The following is an 18,236-nucleotide window of genomic DNA, read 5'->3' on the forward strand; positions in this document are numbered from 1 at the left end:
CATGCTATGACCTTTCTGGCCACCGTTGTTAAGCAAATCACTGAAATGACTAAGTTAGCAACACGGCTGTTAAGTGAATCCGGCTTCACCCATGGACTTTGCTTGTCAGACGTTCGCAAAAGGGGATCACGTAACCCCGGGACGCTGCAAACGTCATAAAATACGAGCCAGTTGCTAAACATTCTATTATTGATCACGTAACCACGAGGATGATGCAACGGTCGTAAGGGTGAAAAACAGTCATAAGTCACTTCAGTGCTGTTCTAGCTTTGGTCACTGAATTGATTGTAAGTTGAAGGCTACCTATAAAATAGGCTTTGGGTATATCTAGTTTAATTTAAAGAAGGATTATATGAGAGATCTTATAAGCAAGGAGTTGCTAAGAGGAGTCCATACAAAGTTGATTAAGGAGATGATTAGAGGACTGGCACCACAAATGGCAGAAGACATGAGACTGTTTTGTCACTGGAAAGATACAGGTTGACAGATGGAAGAGTATAATTTAAAACTAGTTAAACTTAGTGAAATTTAGTGACAATAGATATAGTCACATAAATAATTGATAATGTTGCTATCGTATACAAAGTGTAGTGTCATGATGAGTAATAATTGGATATGAATATTGAATGGTACCCATGAAAGGAAGATTAGAAATCCCTTTGGATTATATATAAAGGTTAATAAAAAAAAGAACTAAGTTAGATACAGTTAAAGCTTTGATTATTGGGGGGAAATGTTATGATACAGGATATAGTTAAATAAAGGAGGGATAAGGATAACAATGTATATATATAGATATGGGTATAACATAAGGAAACTGGATGTAAATTATAAACAATGATTTGGAAAGGAGGATTAGAAAACTTTGTTATTAAATATTATGGATGTTTAGCTAGAACAGGACATAAGGATTCAGTGTTAAAGGAGGATTTTAGAAATAGTAAATGAAAGGCCAGTATGTGGTTATGTATTAAATCTTGGTGTATTTTATGATGAAAGACGCTTAAACAATTATAGTCAAATGAAAATGGAGATATGATGATGGTAACATGTATAAATATCTGAGTTAAAATACTTGAGTTAATATTCATTATGTTTGTTGACTGTGGAAGAGATGCACGAAAGTCTTTTTGTAACCAACTGATACACTTTCTATAGCATGTAAAGAAGGATGTTGTATTTGTTTTAAATTAATTTTTTTTAAAATTATTATTAAAAAAAGAAGGATTAGGGATGGAATGTAAGCTGCCTTCTATTTTATTCTATGATTCTTTGGATGCATCCTTTATTAATCGCATTTTTAACTTGTCCATGCTTGATATCCTCTAACTGTAAAATGCCCAAAAGGACTAGGGGGGGACATGATAACATTATTCCAGTATTTGAGGGGTTGCCCCAAAGAAGAAGAGGGGGTCAGATTATTCTCCAAAGCACCAGAAGGCAGAACAAGAAATCAAGGATGGGAACTAAGGCGAACCTGGACCTAAGGCGAAACTTCCTAACAGTGAGAACAATTAACCAGTGGAACTGCTTGCTACAAGAAATTGTGGGTGCACCAATACTGGAGTATTTTAAGAGATTGGGCATCCATTTGCCTGGGGTGGAATAGGCTTTCCTGCCAGATCAGGGGGTTGGACTAGAAGACCTCCAAGGTCCCTTTCCAACTCTGTTATTCTACAAGGCTTCTGTTAAAGTAGAAAAATAATTAAAACATTAGAACTACACAGGTTAAGGTTTTAAAAGCTATACGGAAATCAGAACTAAGGGATGGATGGAATAGTGATGAAGTTTTCTTACCCCATCTACTTCTCAAGTTGCTCCTCAGAGCCCCCAGTCCCACCGTCAAAAAACTCCTGCAAATATTAATCCTCTTTTTTTCTATATTCCTTTTTTAGGTTTCATCCGCATGTCTTCAACATATCTTTACTCAGAAGTCATAGAGCCCCTGCAGCTGGAAACGAGCTCTCTTTACAACAGCAAAGTAAGTTTCATTTTGATTCAAAACCAGGAAAACCACATTATCCTTCCCATCTCTGCCTGATTTGCACATAAACCATTATCCATAGTTAGTTGTCAAGCCACCATGGTTACGTTTCCATGTCCTTGGTTCAGCCAAACCAAGAAATGAATGAATCACCCTGAGGCGATTTGCAAAGATAATTGGCTTCTCAGGCCATTCTTGGTTCTAATTCAGTGTTTCTCAACCTTGTCAAGTTGAAGATGTCTGGATTTCAACTCCCAGAATTCCCCAGCCAGCTGGCTGGGGAATTCTGGGAGTTGACGTCCAGATATCTTCAAGTTGACAAGGTTGAGAAACACTGTTCTAATTGGTCTTGGAAGATCTTAGCTATTTGCCACTTATAAACCATGGTTTATGTTTTGCTCTGAGATGCAAAGCAATCCTGCTTGATTGTGAAAAACCAATAAAAGTCAGAAATAATAAAAAGGTTATTTTTTTTAAAAAAAAGCAATACTGCACTACGGCCCTAAATGACATTCTGCAGACCGTGCAAACTTTTAGCGGAAGTGGAAATTTCTTTAGTCTCAAATTCCATGGGTTAAATTTATTTATTTGCTTGCTTTTTGTTTAATTTGTTTGTTCCCTATCTTGCCACAAAGGTGGCCGATGCAATACAAGTTTAAAATGAAGCTGTGTGTGTGTGTGTGTGTGTCTGTGTGTCTGTATGTGTGTGTGTCTGTCTGTCTTTGGAAGTTCTGGAGTTCTGTGTATATATGTGTGTATATGTATGTGTGTATATATACATATACATACTCTATATATACTACACACACACACACACACACACACACACACATCACGGGTGATATTCAGCAGGTTCTGACCAGTTCTGGAGAAATGGTAGTGGAAATTTTGAGTAGTTCGGAGAATCAGCAAATACCACCTCTGGCTGGCCTCGCCCCCATCTATCCTCTGCCTCCCGAGATCCCGGCTGATCGGGAAGGAATGGGGATTTTGCAATATCCTTCCCCTGCCACACCTACCAAGCCACGCCCACAGAACCAGTAGTAAAAATGTTTGAATCCCACCACAATATATATATCAGTGGTACAGTGGTGGGTTTCAAAATTTTTTGGAACCTCTTCTGTAGGTGTGGCCTGCTTTCCGGGTCCACTGGTGGAACCTCTTCTAACCGGTTCGGTAGATTTGACAAACCGGTTCTACCGAATAGGTGCAAACTGGTAGGAACCCACCTCTGCAGTGGTAAAATTCTATTTTTTACTACTGATTCTGTGGGTGTGGCTTGGTGTGTGTGGCAGGGGAAGGTTACTGCAAAATCCCCATTCCCTCCCCAGTCATGGGGGAAGGATATTGCGAGGTGGCATTTGCCAGTTCTCCGAACTACTCGAAATTTCTTCTACCGGTTCTCCAGAACCTGTCAGAACCTGCTGAATTTCACAGACAGACAGAGATAGAGACGATAGAGATAGAGATAGAGATAGATAGATAGATAGAGAGAGAGAGAGATAGAGATAGATAGAGATAGAGATAGAGATAGAGATAGAGATAGAGATAGAGATAGATAGATAGATAGATAGATAGATAGATAGATAGATAGATAGATAGATAGATAGAGATAGAGATAGAGATAGAGAGAGAGAGAGAGAGAGAGAGAGAGATAGATAGAGAGATAGAGATAGAGATAGAGATAGAGATAGAGATAGAGAGATAGAGAGATAGAGATAGAGATAGAGATAGAGATTAGAGATATAGATAGATAGATGATATGGATATAGATATAGATATAGATGATATAGAGATAGAGATAGAGATAGAGATAGAGATAGAGATAGAGATAGAGATAGAGATAGAGATAGAGATAGAGATAGATAGATAGATAGATAGATAGATAGATAGATAGATAGAGATAGAGTTAGAGTTAGAGTTAGAGATAGAGATAGAGATAGAGAGATAGAGAGATAGAGAGATAGAGAGATAGAGAGATAGAGAGATAGAGAGATAGAGAGATAGATAGGGATAGGGATAGGGATAGGGATAGGGATAGAGATAGAGATAGAGATAGAGATATATATTCACCCTGTGAATCGACATGAATTGTTATTCAAAGTGGCCCCAAAGGCAAAAATTGACCATTCTGCATTTTTTCCGTCTCGCTTCAGGTGCATTTGAGTTACATGATTAAAGTGGAAAGACAATACAGAATTGTGCATCTGAAACGACAGTAAGTGGCCGCTTCCTTTTAATGGATCATGTGGACGGACGGATAATTGTTTTTCTCTCCTTCTAGATTTAAGAAAAGCAACTCCCAGCAGTTTATGTCATAAAACATAAAAATAAACATTTTTTTAAAACCTCATCAAAAACCATAAGTGGGAAGTGTAAATGTATTTTTTTACTACCGGTTCAGGCGAACTGCCCCGAACTGGTAGCATTTCACCCCTGGGCGGGGTGCTTTCCTCCCAAGTAGTTGGGTCAGCCTGCACTGTTCTCGCCTTCTCTCTACTCTCCGTGCTCTTGGATCAGGAGCGGGTGGTCCTTGCTCCTCGCCTGAGCTCTGTCTCTCATTTTCACTGCTTAGCCTCTCCTGGTCATCCTGCCCCCTTTCCTCCCCGCCTACAAGCATCCGAATCCTGAAAGGCCCTGGCCTGACTTTGCCTGTTCCTCCCCATTCCGCCCCCCCCCCGAAGCCAACGAAGCCGTCCCCTCGATCTCCAGTTGGCTCCAGTTCAAACTTATCTCCTTCTCCAGATGGGGACATTATCCTAGGTCTTTTTATTTTCCGAACTGATAATCGCTACTTAAAAATATTTTTGTAATAAGACTTTGCACAGCTGCAATTTCTCTTTATTTCCCTTTCAATATTTTGGATTATTTTTTTTAATCATCCCTCATCGTAGCTTGACTTGGTATGTAATGTGCTGCATATGAGAGGTTCAACCCTGCTAAATTCCATTTTTGTTTTTGTTTTTACATTTCCAGATTCTTTGCCAGGGAAAATATGCTGATTTATACTTACAATGTGAAGGGAGAACTGGTTGCAGAATATCCGTATATCCAGGTAAGTTTTAGGCAGGACAATGCATAATAATTCTATTGGTTTCTTTTATGGCCCATAAGTCTTTGACTTTCAACCACCATGGGGCCCCCAAATTTATGTTGCTGAGTGAGAAATCTGTTCCGTGACTTTGTCCCGTTTTACGAATTTTTTGACCACGTTCGTTAAGTGAATCACTGCAGTCGTTTGAGTGAGTAACACAGTGGCTAAGTGAATCTGGCTTCCCCATCAGAAGGTCACAAAATGGGATCACGTGACCCGTCATAAATGTGAGTTAGTTGCCAAGCGTCTGAACTTTGAGGACGTGACCATTAGGGTGTTGCAACGGTCGTAAGTGTGAAAAACGGTCATAAGTCCCTTTTTTCGGTGCCATTGTAACTTTGAACAGTCGCTAAATGAACTTCTTGCACATTTCTGTGCTCCAATCAAAACTTTAATTTTCTTTTTGTTCACTTACACAACCAGAACCCGGAACGACAACACGTCCGGTATTAACTTATTGTTCCATAGTAGCTGGAAAGCAAGGACACGGTGGCTCAGGGGCTAAGGTGCTGAGCTTGTCGATCAGAAAGGTCGGCAGTTCGGTGGTTCGAATCCCTAGCGCCGCATAACGGAGGGAGCTCCCGTGACTTCTCCCAGCTTCTGCCAACCTAGTATACAAGTATTGAGGGATGCGGTGGCTCAGTGGCTAAGACACTGATCTTGTCGATCAGAAAGGTCGGCACTTCGGCGGTTCGAATCCCCAGCGCCGCGTAACGGAGGGAGCTCCCGTGACTTCTCCCACCTTCTGCCAACCTAGCAGTTCGAAAGCAGGTAAAAAATGCAAGTAGAAAAATAGGAACCACCTTTGGTGGGAAGGGAACAGCGTTCCGTGCGCCTTCGGTGTTGAGTAATGCCGGGCCTCATGACCACGGAGACGTCTTCGGACAGCGCTGGCTCTTCGGCTTTGAAAGGGAGATGAGCACCGCCCCCTAGAGTCGGGAACGACTAGCATGTTTGTGCGAGGGGAACTTTTTATCAACAGCTGCATGAAAAAGTGCTGCTGGGTTTTGTCCAAACCAGTCTGGGATTTAGAATCAGAATAGTGCTGGAAGGGACCTTGGAGGTCATCTAGCACAACCCCCCTGCTCAAGTAGGAGACCCTATCCCATTGGAGACAAATGGCTGCCCAGTTCTTAAAAACTTCCAGCGTTGGAGAAAGCACAGTTTCTGGTGGCAAGGTGTTCCACTGGTTAATTGTCCTCGCTGTTAGGAAGTTTCTCCTCAATTCCCGGTTGCTTCTCCCCCTGATTAGTTTCCACCCATTGCTTCTTATTCTGCACTCAGGTGCTTTGGAGAGCCCTTCATCTTTGGGGCAGCCCCCCAAATACTGGAATACTGCTATCTTGTCCCCCCTTCTTTTCTCTAGACCAGTGGTCTCCAACCTTGGCAACTTTAAGACTTGTGGACTTCAACTCCCAGAGTTCCTCAGCCAGCTTTGCTGGCTGAGGAACTCTGGGAGTTGAAGTCCACAGGTCTTAAAGTTGCCAAGGTTGGAGACCACTGCTCTAGACTATCCAAACTCAATTCAGATGTTTGTGGGTTATATAAGTCAGAGGTGACAAAAGTCTTAAGCTTTTTTTTTCCCTCACTGCTGCTTATACAAATTTGATTCTTCCAAAGGGAATGAGACAAAAATCTCGTCTTGGGAATATTACCGGCTGAGCCAATTCTTTCTGTCTGAATTTATTCCGAAAATGTGGTTGGTTTCCGCCCCTCCCCTGTCTTTCCAGGACAATTGCTATTACAGTGGATATGTGGAAGGAGTCCCAGATTCTCAAGTCGTCCTCTCTACCTGCAACGGACTTTGGTAATAACAACAACAACAATAATAATAATACCTTAACAGTTCCCAGGTCTTTGGTTAGGACTCGAGCTGCTGAGCTACCAACCAGCCCCAAAGGCTGTGAATGTCACCAAACATTAACATAATAATAATAATAATAATAATAATAATAATAACAACAACAACAACAACAACAACAACAACAACAACAGTTTACATCCACGTGGTGATACTGATAGATTGTACCTGCCCCGAAAATCAGGTGGCAGAGGATTATTACAAGTGAAGCAAACAGTTGAAGAAGAAAAACATGCACTGGCTGATTATTTAAAAGACACTCAAGAACATCTATTAATCGAAGTAAAGAACAAAAATCTACTGAAGGCCCAACAGACGAAACAAGAATACAGAAAAGATGTGATAAAATCAAGAATGGAGAGTTGGCAGAACAAAGCACTGCATGGCCAATTTCTGGGAAAAATAAAAGATAAAGTGGACAGTGAACAAACTTGGTTATGGTTAACAACAGGTACATTAAAGAAAGAAACAGAGTCACTAATCCTGGCTGCGCAAGAACAAGCTATCCGCACAAATGCCATTAAGGCCAAAATCGAAAAATCCTCTGATGATGCCAAATGCAGACTTTGCAAAGAAGCTGATGAAACTGTTGATCACATACTCAGCTGCTGTAAAAAAAATCGCGCAGACTGATTATAAATTGCGGCACAATTCAGTAGCGCAAATGATCCATTGGAATCTGTGCAAAAATTATAATATTAAAACAGCAAAAAACTGGTGGGAACATCAGCCTGAAAAAGTCACCGAAAATCAGATGGTCAAGATCTTGTGGGATTTTCGCATACAAACCGACAAAATACTGGCGCATAACACACCAGACATCACACTGGTTGAGAAAAACAAGGTCACAATCATAGACATCGCAATACCAGGTGATAGCAGGGTCGCCGGGAAGGAACATGAAAAAATCGCAAGATACCAGGACTTAAAAATCAAAATTCAACGACTATGGCACAAACCAGCAGTGGTAATTCCAGTGGTAATTGGCACACTGGGTGCTATTCCAAAAGCACTGGAATGACATTTAAAACAGTTAAAAATTGACAAAATCACCATCAGTCAAATGCAAAAAGCCGCACTGCTTGGATCTGCACGCATATTACGAAAATACGTTACGACGTCCTAGGCCCCTGGGTGGGGCCCGACTAGTAACCAATGCCAAATCCAGCGAAACAACTGGCCGCTGTGATACAATTGTATAATAATAATAATAAAACAACTAACAATCTTGTTTTTTCTGGGGGGCAGTTCAGGTTTCACATACAGGTAATCCTTCACCAACAATAGCTCATTTAGGCACCGTTCAAAATTAGGATGACCCTGGAAAAAGTGACTTATGACCGTCATAAATATTAGTTGCCAGACCTCTGAATTTTGATCACGTGACCAGAGGGATGCTGCAACAGTCATAAGTGTGAGAAACGGTCATAAGTCCCTCTTTTCAGTGCTGTTGTAAATTTGAACAGACACTAAACAGACTGTTGTAAGTCAAGGACTACCTGTGCCATCATCTTTTAACGACCCCCATAATGTCTTGCGGGGTGGAATCCAGGCAACTGAATGGAGCTAGCCAAGTGTTTACTGGCCAGATGCCTTTCCTGTCACCAGGGCGGAGTTTTGTTCAGCAGGTAGATTCCCAATGTGCCCAGAGAGAGAAATATCTGCCTCTACCTAGGATCGAACTCACAGCCCCCTGATTGTGAGGCGAGAGCTCTGCCTCTAGGCCACCACACCGCTCCTCCAAGAACTACCTGTGTAAATGTATGTCATCACGTTAAAATTGCAATAGAAATACAACTTCTGGCTAAGCCTAGACCACTTTCCCCTGTTGTTAAGCGAATCACTGCAATTGTTAAGTGAATCCGGCTTCCCCGTTGACTTTGCTTGTTCAGAAGGTCGCAAAAAAAGGATCACACAACCCCGGGACACTGCAACCGCCATAAGTGCGAGTCAGTTGCCAAGTGTCCGAATTTTGATCACATGACAAGGAGATGCTGCAGCAGTCGTTAAATGCAAAAAAAACAGACATCAGTCACTTTTTTCAGCAACGTTGTAACTCTGAACGGCCACTAAAAGAACTTTTGTAAGTCAAGAACTATCTGTATTTTACTCAACTTCAACTGACCACGACTGAGTCCGGGCGGTTAACAATCATTGTCCCCAAATCTTCTTTCTCCCTTACCCCCCCCTCCACACCTTTTAGGGGACATATACAATTAGAGGCCTTAACTTACGAAATTCAGCCGGTGGAAAATTCCTCCACCTTTCAACACTTGATTTCCCGGAGCAATTGGGACGCGCGAGAACCCTGCGTGGGAATTTCCGAAGATGGCGCCAGCGGCGCAGGTAGAGAAATGAGGACGGTGAGGACGGATGAGGATGCAAAACTGTCCACCAGACAGGTAAGTGGGCTTCTCTGGAAAAACTGAGATCTGTTGAGCGGAATGCAGAGTTTTTCGGTCCCGAGAATATCACTCCTGACGGCCCTTCGGGGTAGGCCAGCTTAAACAATGACCAATGGCAGGGTTGAACGCACTGTAACTTTTACGTTTTACATTTATTTATTTATTTATTTATTTATTTATTTATTTATTTATTTATTTATTTTATTAATTAGACTTATATACCGCTTCATAGGGCTTTCAGCCCTCTCTAAGCGGTTTACAGATTTTTAGCAAATTGAGTCAGCAAATTGCCCCCACAGTCTGGGTCCTCATTTCACCCACCTCGGAAGGATGGAAGGCTGAGTCAACCTTGAGCCGGTGAGATTTGAACCGCCGAACTGCAGAACTAGAAGTCAGCTGAAGTGGCCTGCAGTGCTGCACCCTAACCACTGCGCCATCTCTATAGATAGATAGATGATAGGTAGGTAGGTAGGTAGGTAGGTAGGTAGGTAGGTAGATAGATAGATAGATAGATAGATAGATAGATAGATGGATGATAGATAAAGATGAATGAATAAATGAATGATAGAAAGATAGACAGACAGACATACATACATAGATCAATAGGATGATAGATGATAGATAGATAGATAGATAGATAGATAGATAGATAGATAGATAGATAGATAGCAATAGCAGTTAGACTTATATACCGCTTTATAGGGTTTTCAGCCCTCTCTAAGCGGTTTACAGAGTCAGCATATCGCCCCCACAATCCGGGTTCCTCATTTCACCCACCTCGGAAGGATGGAAGGCTGAGTCAACCCTGAGCCAGTGAGATTTGAACCGCTGAACTGCAGATAACAGTCAGCTGAAGTGGCCTGCAGTACTGCACCCTAACCACTGCGCCACCTCGGCTCATTTATTAGGACTTGTATGCCGCCCACTCTCGAGAGACTCAGGGCGGCTTACAGCTAAAGTAGGGAGGGGGGGAACATATAAAAATTAAAAAGTACAGACATTAAAATCGCACAACATTCATAACGTAAAATGGGGCTGGATAAATCAACAGCCCCAGGCCTGCTGGAAGAGCCAGGTCTTAATCGCTTTGCGGAAGGACGGGAGAGTAGGGAGGGTTCGGATCTCCACGGGAAGATCGTTCCATAGGGCCGGAGCAGCTACAGAGAAGGCCCTACTCCGGGGAGTCGCCAGCCGACATTGGCCGGCAGATGGAATCCGGAGGAGGCCTGGTCCCTCAGCTTTGTCAACTTGAAGAGGTGCCGATTTCAACTCCCAGAATTCCCCAGCCAGCGCCTTAAAGTTGCCACGGTTGAGATAGACTGCTTTAGCACTTCGAGGTATTGTCCCCAACTTATGACTGGTTGGTTAGTGAACATTTGAGGTTATGACAGAATGCCCCAAAATATACATACTGTTGTGGCCCGCCGGCAGCCGGCAGAACTGGCAGCAGAGTCAGACAGTGAGGAGGTTGGGGAGGAAGAGGGGCCAGTCCTGGGGGCTGAGGAAAGCTCAGACGAGGGCTCTGCGTCGGAGGCAGAGAGGGAGATAGACAGCAGCGAGGCAGAGGAACAGCTGGAGCCTGTTCCCAGTGTGTGCATGCGCAGAGCTGCCAGAAGACAAGAACAACTAAGGAAGCAGGGTCGACTTAGGGGTAAAGCCACACCTTGCAAGTGATTGGCCCCTCCCATAGGAAACAAAAGAGGAGCGAATGGGGAGGGGGCTTTTGCAGGAAACAATTCGTCCCTTCGGTCGTGTCAAGAGTGGAAAGTTCTGTTTGTGACTATAAGAGACTCTGTGCCAAGTGCTGCCTTGCCCTGCGCTTGGAAACTAGTTATCTGGCAGCTCTCCGAGCGAGATAAGGTTCGTGTGGACGAACATTCCTTCGCAAGACTGTTTGCCAAGCCTTGCTGACTGTGAACGAAAAGAAATTCACAGTCGGGTGAATAAAAGGGGTTTTGTTGGCACCAAAACTTTGCTTCTTGCTTTCTAAGGAATAGCAATAGCAGTTAAGACTTCTATACCGCTTCATAGGGCTTTCAGCCCTCTCTAAGCGGTTTACAGAGAGTCAGCATATTGCCCCCAACAACAATCCGGGTTCTCATTTTACCCACCTCGGAAGGATGGAAGGCTGAGTCAACCCTGAGCCGGTGAGATTTGAACCTCTGAACTGCTGAACTAGCAGTCAGCTGAAGTGGCCTGCAGTACTGCACTCTACCCACTGCACCACCTCGGCTCTGCCTGGCTCAGCCTGGCTCAGAACACGTACAATCCAGATGTGAAGTCCCAATGGCTGCTACTCCCCCACTCACGGGATCACATTTGATCGGCACTCGGCACCTGCCCCGTATTTAAGGCTGGGCCACCCCGATGGTTACCAGTACAATTCATTAACCCCGCCTAACTCCTCCCACCGGTTTCATTCCAGCAAGGGGACCTGAACCAGATGGGCCACCGATACCTGGAATATTATGCCGTTGTTGACAAAAGTGTGGTAAGCTTGTCACTCATCAGGGGGGGCTTACGGAAGAGCCGTGCGTGGTGTAAACGGTTGGTCTTAAGCTGCCTGTCCTTTCCCTTCTCCTCCTCCCTAGTTTCTCCTCTACGGTAGCAACGAAACCGCTCTGGTGTCGGTAATCTTTCACATGATGCTCCATGTTCACACAGTGAGTAATTGCTTTCCTCCCTTTAACAATCGAAGCCATAGCTAGGTTCCCTGTTTGCAAGGGACCAGTGGGGAATTTGTCAATGCCAAAGGTGTTCAAGGGACGCCCCAGAATGTTTCAGGATGGTACCCAAGCCACTGCCGCCGCCTCCTCCTCCTCCTCCTCCTCCTCCTCCTCCTCCTCCTCCTCCTCCTCCTCCTCCTCCTCCTCCTTCTCTTCCTCCTCCTCCTCTCCCTCCTCCTCTCCATAAACCTCTCTCCCTTCTAGCACTGATGATATTGCCCAGTTGGGTCATGAAACGTCTGCAAGAAAACCACCAAGCTCAGAGAGCACCAAGGACTCCACAGTCTTCCTCCTCCTCCTCCTCCTCCTCCTCCTCCTCCTCCTCCTCCTCCTCCTCCTCCTCCTCTCCTCCTCTCCTCCTCCTCCTCCTCCTCCTCCTCCTCCTCCTCCTCCTCCGATTCGGCTGCTGGTGGAGCTGAGAGGCCCCAACACCTGGTATTCTTCTAAGCTAGGTTTGTATTCTCCCAGAAGGTCCATTTCTTTTCACTTGGCTACTGAGCTCATTAAGCACCCCAGAAGAGCCGAGGTGGCACAGTGGTTAGGGTGCAGTACTGGAGGCCACTTCAGCTGACTGCAGTTCTGCAGTTCAGCGGTTCAAATCTCACCGACTCAGGGTTGACTCAGCCTTCCATCCTTCCGAGGTGGGTAAAATGAGGACCCGGATTGTTCTTGGGGGCGATATGCTGACTCTGTAAACCGCTTAGAGAGGGCTGAAAGCCCTATGAAGCGGTATAGAAGTCTAACTGCTGTTGCTACTGCTATTGCAAGATAAAAAATTGTCATATTAAGTACATATGAAATATGAAATGAAAAATGAATAAATAAAAAATAATGCAAATAAGGTAAAATAATAAATGAATATAAAATAAAATTACAAGATAAAAATGTGATATAAAGTAAAGATGAAATAAAAATGAATAAAATAAAAAATAACGTAACAAAATAATATAAAATAAGGTAAAATAATGAATGAATATAAAATAAAAATAAACAATAAACAATAAATAACATAACAAAATAAGATGAAACAAAAATGAATAAAATAGGAGCCGAGGTGGCGCAGTGGTTAGGGTGCAGTACTGCAGGCCACTTCAGCTGACTGTTATCTGCAGTTCAGCGGTTCAAATCTCACCGACTCAAGGTTGACTCAGCTGTCCATCCTTCCGAGGTGGGTAAAATGAGGACCCAGACTGTGGGGGCGATATGCTGACTCTGTAAACCGCTTAGAGAGGGCTGAAAGCCCTCTGAAGCGGTATATAAGTCTAACTGCTATTGCTAAGAGTGGAAAAGATGAAAAATAAGATTTGCACAAAAAAAAATCATGCACTTAGTAAACATCCCGCATTTATTGATGACAGTCGAAACGCCCCGGGCTTACGCAATCACAGATTTGAACCCTTGGGACCGCAGTCTCCATTGCTAAGCAAGGCAGTCGTTACTTGAGTTGTGTTTGATTTTACGACCATTTTTGCTGCAGTTGTTCAACAAATCACAACACTTGTTAAGTGAAGCATGCAGTCATTAAGCTGCCACCCCATTGACTTGGTTTGTTGGAAGCCGGCGGGGAAGGTCACCTACGTCGACCCCCTGGCCCCATGCTCACAGGCTCAGAGTAAGTGGATCTCACCCCTGCTCCAGTCCCTTAATCACCTTAGTTGCTCTTCTTTGCACTTTTTCCAAAGTCTCAACATCTGCTTCGTAATTTAGCAATAGCAATAGCAGTTAGACTTATATACCGCTTCATAGGGCTTCCAGCCCTCTCTAAGCGGTTTACAGAGAGTCAGCATATCGCCCCCACAGTCTGGGTCCTCATTTCACCCACCTCAGAAGGATGGAAGGCTGAGTCAACCTTGAGCCTGGTGGGATTTGAACAGCCGAACTGTAGATAACAGTCAGCTGAAGTGGCCTGCAGTACTGCACCCTAACCACTGCGCCACCTCGGCTCTATATAGCAATAGCAGTTAGACTTATATACCGCTTCATAGGGCTTTCAGCCCTCTCTAAGCGGTTTACAGAGTCAGCACATCGCCCCCAACAACAATCGGGGTCCTCATTTTACCCACATCAGAAGGATGGAAGGCTGAGTCAACCCTGAGCCGGTGAGATTTGAACCGCCGAACTGCAGATAACAGTCAGCTGAAGTGGCCTGCAGTGCTGCACTTTAACCACTGCGCCACCTCGGCTCTTTGTGGTGAGCAAAGCTGGATGCAGCGTTCCAGGTGTGGCTTTATAAAGCATTTCTCCCCCCACCTTTTTTTTCTTCTTCTCCATCCTCAGATCTTCCTCCCGCTGGGCCTCCACGTTTATCTGGTCGGCATGGAGATCTGGAGGGACAAAAACTACGTGACCCTCCACCCTCACGACCTGCCCGCGAACTTGAACGCTTTAATAAGTACGTGCGGTACAACCTCCGGCATCGCGAGCATTTCGACCACGCGGGTTTAATGACGTAAGCATTCCCTCCCTCCCTCTCTCTCTCTCTCTCTCTCTGTGTCTCTCTCTGTGTGTGTGTGTGTCTCTCTCTGTCTCTGTCTCTGTCTCTCTCTCTCTCTCTCTGTCTCTGTCTCTCTCTCTCTGTCTCTCTCTCTCTCTCTGTGTCTCTCTCTCTGTGTGTGTGTGTCTCTCTCTGTCTCTGTCTTCTCTCTCTCTGTCTCTGTCTCTCTCTCTCTCTCTCCTCTGTCTCTCTCTCTGTCTCTCTCTGTCTCTGTGTCTCTCTCTCTCTCTCCTCTGTCTCTCTCTCTGTCTCTCTCTGTCTCTGTCTCTGTCTCTCTCTGTCTCTGTCTCTGTCTCTCTCTGTCTCTGTCTCTCTCTCTCTCTCTCTCTGTCTCTCTCTCTCTCTCTGTCTCTCTCTCTCTGTGTCTCTGTGTGTGTGTGTGTGTGTCTCTCTCTGTCTCTGTCTCTCTCTCTCTCTCTGTCTCTGTCTCTCTCTCTCTCTCTCTCTGTCTCTCTCTCTCTGTCTCTGTCTCTCTCTGTCTCTGTCTCTGTCTCTCTCTCTCTGTCTCTCTCTCTCTCTGTCTCTCTCTCTCTCTCTGTGTCTCTCTCTGTCTCTCTCTCTCTCTGTCTCTGTCTCTGTCTCTCTCTCTCTCTCTCTCTCTGTCTCTCTCTGTCTCTGTCTCTGTCTCTCTCTGTCTCTGTCTCTCTCTCTCTCTCTCTCTGTCTCTCTCTCTCTCTCTGTCTCTCTCTCTCTGTGTCTCTGTGTGTGTGTGTGTGTGTCTCTCTCTGTCTCTGTCTCTCTCTCTCTCTCTGTCTCTGTCTCTCTCTCTCTCTCTCTCTGTCTCTCTCTCTCTGTCTCTGTCTCTCTCTGTCTCTGTCTCTGTCTCTCTCTCTCTGTCTCTCTCTCTCTCTGTCTCTCTCTCTCTCTCTGTGTCTCTCTCTGTCTCTCTCTCTCTCTGTCTCTGTCTCTGTCTCTCTCTCTCTCTCTCTCTGTCTCTCTCTGTCTGTCTCTCTCTGTCTCTGTCTCTCTCTCTCTCTCTTTTTTCCCTTGTGGAAAATGACCAGATGGCGTTGAAATGAGCAATACCTGGTGGGTGGGAGGGGATTTGGGGATTAGCAAATGATATGTAGCCATAACAACATTCTTTCTAGAAAGCCAAGGTCATCCTTCGTCTCTGTACCTCTCTGCACCTGACTGGAACTGGATGGGTGGAAGCTGCCAGCGTGGCAGTGGGAGATTGGTCCATTGGATCATTTTGTTTTTTTCTGTTATTTTATTTTTATGACTATGCCACCATCACAAGCTACGATAGCGATGGGCAGGTTCCATTAAAGTCGTAACTTGGGAACTAATTGTGCAACGAAACTATAACAAATGTGAATTCGTTGCAACGGTAGAAGTCAAAATTTCTTCACACCTGCCCTGGACTCTGTCTAAACCAGTGTTTCTCAACCTTAGCAACTTGAAGATGTCCGGACTTCAACTCCCAGAATTCCCCAGCCAGCATTCGCTGGCTGTTTCTCAACCTTGGCCACTTGAAGATGTCCGGACTTCAACTCCCAGAATTCCCCAGCCAGCATTCGCTGGCTGGGGAATTCTGGGAGTTGAAGTCCGGACATCTTCAAGTTACCAAGGTTGAGAAACACTGGTCTAAACAGTAACAGAGTTGGAAGGGACCTTGGAGGTCATTTAGTCCAACCCGCTGCTCAGGCAAAAGACCTGTACTAGGGATTCAAACCGCCAAACGGGCGACCTTCTGCACCTTCCCAGGGTAGTAAAGCCCCTATGGATTTCACCACTGCCTTTAATCATCTTAGTTGCTCTTCTCTGGACTTTTTCCAAACTCTCAACATTTTGGGGGGGGGGGTAATTTGTGGTGACCAAAGCTGGATGCCGCATTCCAGCTGTGGCCTTACTAAGGCTTTACAAAGCGGTATTAATACTTCACGTGGTTTTGATTCTATGCCTCTCTTTATGCAACCAAGGAATGCCTTCGCTTTGAGCTCCTAATCTGGCTGCCATTCTGTGCTCCTGCTTTTTGTCTGCCCTACGTGTTGTTGGATCTGGGGCAGAAGTCGCTTCCTCCTCCTCATCGCCGACCGGCTCCACCTGTGGTCTTCTCCCCATCTGAAGCCTCTGGGTTCTCCTGCTGCATCTGGGCTTCAGCCGGATTCCTCTCCGGTGGCTTCCTTGGAGCCACTGATCAACTCCTGTACAGATGTTTCTTTCTTTGTATTTTCCCCTGGGGGGGGAATAAACGTGTATCCCCCTTTCTGTGATGTTTTAGGACAACCGGGAATCTTCCCGGATTTTCGTGGCGAGAACGGCTTTGTCATCCCTCTCATGTCTCCGTGAGCATCATCCAGGTAGGGGCTTCTCCGTCTCCGATTCCTTTTGCACCTTGGGGTCCATCACGGTGCCTGTTTCAGTTAATGTGGGTGTCAGGGTTCCAAATAGCATCCAAAAGTAAATCAGAGTCCGAGGCAAAGTATTGCTCAAAAGTTCCCATTTATTAAGAGAGTCATGTTGGCACATCTGGGGAAACCCGAATCTGAAGGCTTCCCGGTTTTCCCCACCCAGTTGAAAATTCAAGATCTTGTCCCCCCACACCCACAAGTCCATCCCATGGTCCAATCATCCCCTGCCACGCTGGCAGCTTCCACCCATCCAGTTCCGGTCAGGTGCAGAGGTACAGAAACAAAGGATGACCTTGGTTTTCTAGAAAGAATGTTGTTATGGCTGCATAGCATCTAACTCCGTACAATCCCCCCTCTCATTTTCCCACCATAGAAAATGCATAGCAGAAGAATAGAAAGTGGAACAGTTCATTTAGTAACCATTCCAAGTTACAACAGCACTGAAAAAAGTGATGTATGGCCATTTTTCACGCTCACAACCCTTTCAACTTCCCCATGGCCACCTGATCAAAATTCAGATGCTTGGCAGCTGATTCACGTTTATGACGGTCGCAGTGTTCTGGGGAGGGGGGGGGGGTCACGCGATCCCCCTTTCGCGACCTTCCGTCAAAGTCCAAAGGGAAGCCAGATTCGCTTCATGACCCTGTGACCCACTTAACGACCGCAGCGATTCCCTTAACAACGGTGGAAAGAAAAGTCGTAAAATGGGGGGAAAGCTCGCTTTGCAACCTTCTCGCCGAACAACAGGAACAAGGGTGTCAATTGTGGTCGTAAGTTGAGGGCTACCTGTAATTACCAGCGTGTTCACCTTCCGTCTTCCCTAACTTTCGTCTCACGTTTTTACAGATACGTAAAAACCCTCGATTTGATGCCGAAGCCATCGCCCACCAGCTGGGACATTCCCTGGACTTCACGCACGATGACGCACAGGCGAATTCGGAGAAAAAATGCGACTGTAACTGTACGGTGTTTGGCAGCTGTTTGATGCTGACTTCCGGTCCGGCGTAAGTTTCCCCTGGCGTCTCGTTCTTATGCCGGCTAAAGCTTTTCCATTTCTCCTCTGGTCACCATCATCTAGGACTGCTGAATTAGTAACAATTGCCCATAAACGCCTCCCTTCACGTAAGCTTTACATGTCTCTAAAATGATGATGATGATGATTATTATTATTATACAATTCTATCACAGCGGCCAGTTGTTTCGCCGGATTTGGCATTGGTTGCTAGTCGGGCCCCACCCAGGGGCCTAGGACGTCGTAACGTATTTTCGTAATATGCGTGCAGATCCAAGCAGTGCGGCTTTTTGCGTTTGACTG

General features: G+C 45.1%; 1 protein-coding gene across 1 annotated transcript; it reads left to right on the forward strand.

The window, feature by feature from the left end:
* The first annotated feature begins 1,233 nt into the window (after positions 1-1,233).
* On the forward strand, positions 1,234-17,929 carry LOC148044249 (disintegrin and metalloproteinase domain-containing protein 9-like). Its single transcript, XM_087722018.1, is given in 12 exon segments — positions 1,234-1,240; positions 1,896-1,981; positions 4,141-4,202; positions 4,961-5,039; positions 6,809-6,885; positions 9,143-9,341; positions 11,770-11,835; positions 11,936-12,007; positions 14,348-14,450; positions 14,453-14,519; positions 16,792-16,870; positions 17,768-17,929. Coding segments are annotated over 12 exon segments (1,059 nt in total).
* Positions 17,930-18,236: the final 307 nt, after the last annotated feature.

The sequence above is a fragment of the Thamnophis sirtalis genome, unplaced genomic scaffold (assembly GCF_051295495.1).
Source record: "Thamnophis sirtalis isolate CommonGarterSnake01/CBP01778 unplaced genomic scaffold, rThaSir2_p1.2 scaffold_8, whole genome shotgun sequence".
Lineage (NCBI taxonomy): Eukaryota > Metazoa > Chordata > Lepidosauria > Squamata > Natricidae > Thamnophis > Thamnophis sirtalis.